At 37.7% G+C, this 8,714-nt stretch overlaps 1 protein-coding gene across 1 annotated transcript; it reads left to right on the top strand.

The window, feature by feature from the left end:
- Nucleotides 1-3,220: 3,220 nt before the first annotated feature.
- On the top strand, nucleotides 3,221-6,159 carry LOC308700494 (glyoxalase domain-containing protein 5-like; the record flags this gene model as incomplete). Its single annotated transcript, XM_081382127.1, has 4 exons — nucleotides 3,221-3,355; nucleotides 4,501-4,653; nucleotides 4,753-4,908; nucleotides 6,037-6,159. The coding sequence occupies 4 exons, from the start codon at nucleotides 3,221-3,223 to the stop codon at nucleotides 6,157-6,159; spliced, it is 567 nt and encodes a 188-aa protein (XP_081238253.1).
- Between the last annotated feature and the right edge of the window lie 2,555 nt (nucleotides 6,160-8,714).

Genomic DNA, 8,714 nt, shown 5'->3' with positions numbered 1-8,714 from the left:
TAAATATTTTAACCAGGCGTCCAGACCCGTTCCTGGAGAGCCACTTGAACTTTTCTGCAAAGTTTATCTCCAACTCTGATCAAACACACCAGAACCAGCTAATCAAGCTCGTCTACTAGAAACTTCTGGGCAAGTGTGTTCCAGGCTGGAGCTGAACTCTGCAGGACACTGGCCCTCCTGGAGCAGGATTGGACTTCCCTAACTTTAGCCATTAATAACTCAAAATGATCAAGTAAAATACTGAGGCTGTGGAAAATACCCATAAGCCCTTGCAGTTGTACTGCGTATATATACACTCAAAAGTATTGAGCTGAATTAAGAGTGTTCAATCACTGACCCAGAGTCAGAATTTATCTTTTAGGGCCTATACATGTTATAATATTTTTAAAAATGTGTTCTATTTAAATTTGCTTCTATTTGCCACTGCTGACCTTTATTTAAAATTCACTCTTTGAAGGGACACACTTTATTTTACTGCCTTGTTCTCCGTGTACAGCGGGGGAAATAAGTATTGAGCACGTCATCATTTTTCTCAGTAAATATATTTCCAAAGGTGCTATTGAAATGAAATTTTCACCAGATGTTGGTAACAACCCAAGTAAGCCATACATACAAAGAAACAAACAAAAATAAGTTCAGAATTTAAGTTATGTGTAATAATGTGTTAATAACTCTTCTGATTATTCTTTTCACTCCTCTATCAGAAATCTTGCGAGGAGCACTGGTCGAGGCAAATTTATGGTGAAATTATTGTCTTTCCACTTCCGTATTATGGCCCCAAAAGTGCTCACTGGACCATTCAGAAGCTTAGAATGGCGCCTATAACCAATGCCATCATTATGTTTTGCAACAGTTAGGTTGCGAAGGTCATGAGACAGCTCTTTGCTTTTACCCATCATGAGATGTGTCTTGTGTGACACCTTGGCAATGAGACCTTTTTGTAGGCCATCATTTGGGACTGAACCAGCTGTTATTAATTTCCACTGACAGGGGGCTGGATTGCTTTTTAATTACTGTAAGTTTTCAGCAGTTGTCTTGGTTTTCCATGCCTTTTTGCGCCTCCCTTTCTTCATGTGTTCAATACTTTTTCCCTGTGTCATTTCACATTATTACACATAACTTAATTTCTGAACTTATTTTTGTTTGTTTCTTTGTATGTATGGCTTACTTGGGTTGTTACCAACATCTGGTGAAAATTTCATGTCAATAGCACCTTTGGAAATATACACTGCTCAAAAAATAAAGGGAACACTTGTTAATCAGAGAATAGCATCCAGTCAGTTAAACTCCTGGGATATTGATCTGGTCAGTTAAGTAACAGAGGGGGTTGGTAATCAGTTTCAGCTGCTTTAGTGTTAATGAAATTAACAGCAGGTGCACTAGATGGGCAACAGTAAGACAACCCCCAAAACAGGAATGGTTTTACAGGTGGAGGCCACTGACATTTTTTCCCTACTCATCTTTTCGGACTGTTTTTCACCAGTTTTGCATTTGGCTAGCGTCAGTGTCACTACTGGTAGCATGAGGCGATACCTGGACGCTACAGAGGTTGCGCAGGCAGTCCAGCTCCTTCAGGATGGCTCATCAATACGTGCCATTGCCAGAAGGTTTGCGGTGTCTCCCAGCACAGTCTCAAGAGCATGGAGGAGATTCCAGGAAGACAAACAGCTACTCTAGGAGAGCTGGACAGGGCCGTAGAAGGTCCTTAACCCATCAGCAGGACCGGTATCTGCTCCTTTGTGCGAGGAGGAACATGATCAGCACTGCCAGAGCCCTACAAAATGACCTTCAGCAGGCCACTGGTGTGAATGTCTCTGACCAAACAATCAGAAACAGACTTCATGAGGGTGGCCTGAGGGCCCGACGTCCTCTAGTGGGCCCTGTGCTCACTGCCCAGCACCAGGGAGCTCGATTGGCATTTCCCATTGAACACCAGAATTGACTGGTGCCCTGTGGTTTTCACAAATGAGAGCAGGTTCACCCTGAGCATGTGACAGACATGAAAGGGTCTGGAGAAGCCGTGGAGAATGTTATGCTGCCTGTAACATCGTTCAGCATGACCGGTTTGGTGGTGGGTCAGTGATGGTCAGGGGAGGCATATCCATGGAGGGACGCACAGACCTCTGCAGGCTAGACAATGGCACCCTGACTGCCATTAGGTATCGGGATGAAATCCTTGGATCCATTGTCAGACCCTATGCTGGTGCAGTGGGTCCTGGGTTCCTCCTGGTGCACAACAATGCCCGGCCTCATGTGGCGAGAGCATGCAGGCAGTTCCTGGAGGGTGAAGGAATGATACCATTGAAGGGCCACCACGCTCACCTGATCTACATCCAATAGAACACCTCTGGGACATTGTGTTTCGGTCCATCTGACATCACCTGGTTGCACCTCAGACTGTCCAGGAGCTCAGTGATGCGCTGGTCCAGATCTGGGAGGAAATACCCCAGGACACCATCCGTCGTCTCATTAGGAGCATGCCCCAACGTTGTTAGGCATGCATACAAGCACGTTGGGGCCATACAAACTACTAAGTACCATTTTGATTTGCTGCAATGAAATTTCAGCAAAATTGACAAGCCTGATGCATCATTTTTTCACTTAGATTTCTGGGGTGTTTTTGAATTCAGTCCTCTGTAGGTTGATCATTTTCATTTCCATCAAACGATGTGGCATCCTTTCGTTCATAACACATTACCCAGTCCATATTAGTATAGATATCCAGCATGATATTTTTCCCCATTGAGATCTGATGTGTTTTCAAAGTGTTCCTTTAATTTTTTTGAGCAGTGTATTTACTGAGAAAAATTATGACGTGTTCAATACTTATTTCCCCCGCTGTATATAGAATGTACAACAACTTGGTAATAACCTGGTACACTAACCCAGAACCTAACCCTAAAGTATCTCGATATTCAAGCGGAAGGAACTGGATGAAATATTCTGAATAGTATCAGTCCACAAATCTGACTTGTGCTGCTGTTCATGGGCAGGAATAAATATCGGAGCAACTTTGACTTATGGCATTGTACTCTGTTACGTATGGGGCTTTGCAGCTGCAGACCCATCAAAGTGCCAATGATGTCCACTGTCGAAAGCTCCTGTAATGGGCATGCGAGTGTCAGAACTGGACTTTGGAGAAGTGTAAGGTCACGAGTCCCGTTTTCTTTCACATCACGCGGACGGCCGTGTACGAGTGTGTCGTTTACCTGGGGAAGGGATGGTGTCAGGATTCGGTGGAGAGAGTGTGATGCTCTGGACAATGTTCTGCTGGGAAACCCTGGGTCCGGCCATTCATGTGGACGTAAATTTGACACGTGCCAACTACCTAAACATTGATGCAGACTCAGACCAGGTACACCCTTCATGACAATGTGTTGCCTGGTGGAAGTCTGCAGGATAATGCACTCTGACACACTGCACACATTGATCAGGAATGGTTTGAGGAACATGATGATGAGCTCTAGGTGTTGCCCTGGCCTCTAAATTCCCCAGATCTCAGTCCAGTTGAGCGTCTTTGGGATGTGCTGGACCAACAAGTTCGATTCACGGCTCCACCTCGCAACTTACAGGACTTGAAGGATCTGCTGCAAACGTCTTGAAGAGAACAGCAGCTGTTTCGAGGGAGAGGTGTAGGAAACTCAGAAGCAAAGACCAGGAGACTCTGATGTATCTTCAGCAGGATCTTCTTTATTGAGAACGTGCTGTTGGTTGATGCAGTCATCAAGTCTGACTAAGGCAGACATACAATGTATTTTTATTGTATATTTTCTTTTGTGTGTGAAAAAAGAGCCCTCCTCTCGGACAGCACGCCAAATACACATAATCTGATTACATGTAAGTGTGAACTCGTGTAATCTAATCGGTAAACTGATGCCATGGTGTTCACCTTGAATGCCCAATGCATTGAAGTTTACCTCAGTTTTTCATGTGATGTTATGTCAGGATGTAGGATCGGCAAATTTTACACAGACTCTTAAATTTGTAATCCCATAGAGAGGAGGTTAACATTTGAGGGAATATAAATGTAAAATAATAATAATAATAATGTGGACGGATGATAAATCATTCATAATAAACACTGCAACATTCTGTAAAAAAATAAGATTTTAATTTCATGGTGACTTTAGGACACTTGTCGTACTCGCTGTATTACGATTAGCATATTAGCATACTATTGCTATAGCTGCCATAAAACGCATTGATTGTTTAGAACAACAGCACTCTTTCTCTTGTGATGATGATTATTTTTATTTTTACTATCATAATAAAGTCAGTACAACAAATAACCACCATGATGTCCTTGTTATATATTATGTTTTTTTTTGCATAAAGAAAATGTATACTACTTTCAGGACCATTAAGATTCTTGTTACAATAATGTTAAAAAACAAAACAAAAACAAAAACAAAAAAACTTGCAAAGTATTAATTTTTGTGATATTCTGCCAAATACATTAATCACAAATGATATTTTCAATCCTCTAACTCTATGTTCCAGTCAGTTGTCAGTGGACTGTCATCAGTCCGGTTCAGAAGTTCCTGTCCAGTTCACATCAGTCATCTGGACCACCTGGTGCTCACTGTTCGGGACCTGAACAAAACCACTCATTTTTACTCCAAGGTTTTGGGAATGGAGGTCGTCACTTTTAAGGTAGAACTTCACACAAAAACCACACAGCGAACAATACCACATGGTGGCAGCAAAGTATAGGAATTCCCACGAATCACTTCAAGACTGTCTGTGTTCCAGGGTGACCGTAAAGCTTTGAGCTTTGGAGAGCAGAAAATCAACCTGCATCAGGCCGGGAATGAGTTTGAGCCGAAAGCCAAAAGCCCAACACCAGGATCTGCTGACCTGTGCCTGATCACCAAGACCCCTCTGACAACTGTTTCTGCCCATCTCAAGGTATCAGTTGCAATTAAACTGACTAATAAAATCATTAGTCCAACACTAGTTTTGCTAAATAAATAAAACAATGACTATTAATTTGGACTTTTTATTCATATTCATTCATTTTGTCATACACAGAACGTCTGAGAATGAGGAGTTCTTCCACCATGCTTCATAATTAAGCAATACCACAGAGTGCTGTTGTTTTTAATACTAATTATAGGCATGGTCAAATTAATTACAACAACATGATTGTGAGTGTGATATTGCTTTTATACAGCAGTTCTATAAACAAGAAGTTACTTCTGAATAACTTACATTTTAGACACAATATTGAAAAAATGACTCTAACATTATTCAGTTTAATAATATCGTTCTATTTTTACGGACAAAACATTTTTCCAAACGAAGCCAAAGCAAAATCTCTGAGCAACACACCAGTGTTTATTTCCTGAATTAACTTTTCTTGTTTTAAAACTCAATCAGATTCAAGAGCCAAAACAAACTGTTCAATAAAGTGAACGTTAATGATTAATACATATTACATATATAATACATATTTCTATAATTGACATTTGAAACATTAATAATGTCAACCAACTGTTTCTAAAACACCCCCCCCCCCATCTTTGAGTCTTTCATGCTGAATATGGCTTTTTGGAAAATATGGAATATGAATATGGCAATTTCCGTTGCGACGGAAGCGAATCAATCAAAACTAACTTTAGCTGGAATATAACTTTATTAAAGAACCGCTATAAAGCCAAAACAATCTCTGTTACCATAAATTATGCGTTTATCTCTGTAAAGCTGCTTTGAAACAATCTACATTGTTAAAAGCGCTATATAAATGAAGATGACTTGACTTGACTTGGCTGAAAAAAAATAAAACTACTCATACATTATAAACTTGCTAGAATTTAATTCTACTATAATTTTACATACTTTAATTCAGACGTTAATTCTGCATTCTGTTTCCTAATTCAACTCAATTTCAATAACTGAACTGAAATTTAAAAGGCCTTCTAAACTCAGCTCTAAATGGTGCTCATCCCTGGTTTTAGAGGACAAAACACTGAAGTATAGCCGATTGTTTTATCATAGAATGATATATTCTCTGATTTTCTGATGTTGTGTTTCCAGGAGTGTGGCGTGACAATAGAGGAGGGCCCAGTTGACAGGACTGGCGCTGTGGGTCCCATCAGTTCCCTCTATTTTCGTGATCCTGACAACAACTTGATTGAAGTCTCCAATTACCAACAATAGACAGTTGTATCATTGCCTAAGGATGAATAGAAATCGCTCCATAAATGGATTGCTATTTAAAAGCAATAAAAACTCCCATCAAGGTTTTAAAAAGAAGGAAATATTTGCTCAGCCGAAACCACATTAGCTAATTGCTTTCATGGTGTTTTCAGCTGAGCTAATATTTCTTTCTTTTTAAAACTTCCTTATGTTTTAACCTCAAAATTAATCCATTTTGGGCCAAGCTCGAATCCTCACGTACTGAGACACTGAACATGATTTTAAATTGTAATTATGATTTGAAGCCATTAAGTTTTGTAAGATTCTGACTATATTCACTTAATCCTAAACCATTTTACTCATTCTATCTTCCTCTGTTCTTTGGATAATGTTAAAAAGAATTCATTTAAATGATACTGATAATACTTTTAATATTAACAATATTAATTTAAAATGGGAATATGTCATGATATTATTGGTCTATTGCTATACATTAGTGATGATGATGATTATTTTTGTTGTTACTATCATAATAAAGGCAATACAACAAATAACAACCATGATGTCCTTGTTATGTTATGTTTTTGCATAAAAAAAAACTACTTTTAGGATCATTAAGATTCTTGTAACATCTAAATAAATAAAAAAATACCCAAAACTGCAAAGTATTCATCTTTGTGATATTCTGCCAAACACATTCATCACAAATAATAATTTCAATATGTTTGTTTAAATGATTCTTGGCTTCACATCCAGTCAGTTGTCAGTGGACTGTCATTAGTCCAGTTCAAAAGTTCCTGTCCAGTTCACATCAGTCATCTGGACCACCTGGTGCTCACTGTTCGGGACCTGAACAAAACCACTCATTTTTACTCCAAGGTTTTGGGAATGGAGGTCGTCACTTTTTTGCTCCCCTACAGCTTACTAAACAGCAAATGTCAGTGGCATCAAAAAAAAAAAAAAAAAAAAAAAAAAAATGTGTTAGTTTGTTGCACACATTTATGCTGAACTTTTATAGTAGACTATAGTCTCAGGGCTCACGGTGTCCTGGACAGTTTAATAATTTAGAAAAGACAAATCACTGTCTGGCCAACTGAGATTTAGGTATGAAGACAAAGGTTAGGATCATTAGGAAGTGTATTTTTGCAACATTTATCATTTGCTTTTATGATCTGATGGAGACACGTGATGTCAGACTTAGCAAACGAAAATGACTTATGAAATGAAACCATTGGAAATTCTCTGTAAATGAAACCTGAAGGGATTCTCGTGGAGATAAGAGTTTAATTGTTCCACAGAACAATCACATTCACATTTGGGGTGTAAGAATGCAAACCTGGGTGTGCTCTTTGATACCTTTCATGTGAAACTTTACTGAATGCATAGCTGATATAAACAATTGGATGATTAGTAATGGGTAACACTTTATAATAACTGCACACTATTAATCATTAGTTAAGCATTAGTAAACAGTTAATTCATCATTTATAAAGCATTAATAGACATTAATAAGCAGTTTATAAATACAGTTATAAATGCTGTATTCTTGATTTAAAAGCATATCTATAATGTGTTTAACAATTGTATTTTCATACTTTATTAATGATCAATTTATCATTTCTAAATGAAGTATTGCATTATTTACAAACCAGTTATTTAGGTTTTGTCAGTGGTTCATAAGATCAATTGGAAAGTGTAAGTAAATGATTAATAAACTATTTAAATGTACATTCATACATCTTTTTATTCAGACATAGAGTAATAGTTACTTAGTGTGTTAATAAATGCTTTATTAACATGTATTTCTACTGTAATTCATGGTTAATTCAGGGAGTTATAAAGCATTTAGTAGTGGTCAGTTAACTATTTTTGTGAGCTCATCTAAAGTGAGGACTATTTATGATTTGTAAAGCATTTACAAAGGAGATTTAAAGGCTGTTAAATATTTTTATGTTCTGTATCACTGTGTTGTGTTTCTTTCCTTTTTCTGTTTAGAAGATCAGTGAGCCTTTAAATCTCCTTTGTAAACGCTTTACAAAGCATAACTAGTCCTCACTTTAGATGAGCTCACACACATAGTGAACTGATCATTAATAAATGCTTTATAACTACCTGGATTTACTACATTTACTTACACTTTCTAAGTGATCTTATGAATCAATGACAACACCTAAATAACCAGTTTGTAAATAATGCAATACTTAATTTAAAAATGATAAAGTGATCATTAATAAATTATGAAAATACAATTATTAAACACATTATAGATATGCTTATAAATCAAGATTAAAGAATTTATAGCCGTATTTATAAACTGCTAATTAATGTCTATTAATGCTTTATAAATGATGAATGAACTGTTAACTAATGCTTAACTATTGATTAATAGTGTGCAGTTATTATAAAGTGTTACCGTAATTTCCTATTACTTAATACTGAAAAAAACAAAACAGAGATTCTAATTATTAGACCAAAACCCCCCCGCACGTAATAACCATTGATGAACGCACCTGTCTAACAATTGATGACTGCTCTGTCAAGTCTTCGTCATCAGTTAGGAACCTGGGTGTGCTCTT

The sequence above is a fragment of the Scardinius erythrophthalmus genome, assembly GCF_964197995.2.
Source record: "Scardinius erythrophthalmus genome assembly, chromosome: 13".
NCBI lineage: Eukaryota > Metazoa > Chordata > Actinopteri > Cypriniformes > Leuciscidae > Scardinius > Scardinius erythrophthalmus.
The sequence above is the reverse complement of the archived record's forward strand: the minus strand, read 5'-3'. Positions and strand labels throughout refer to the sequence as shown.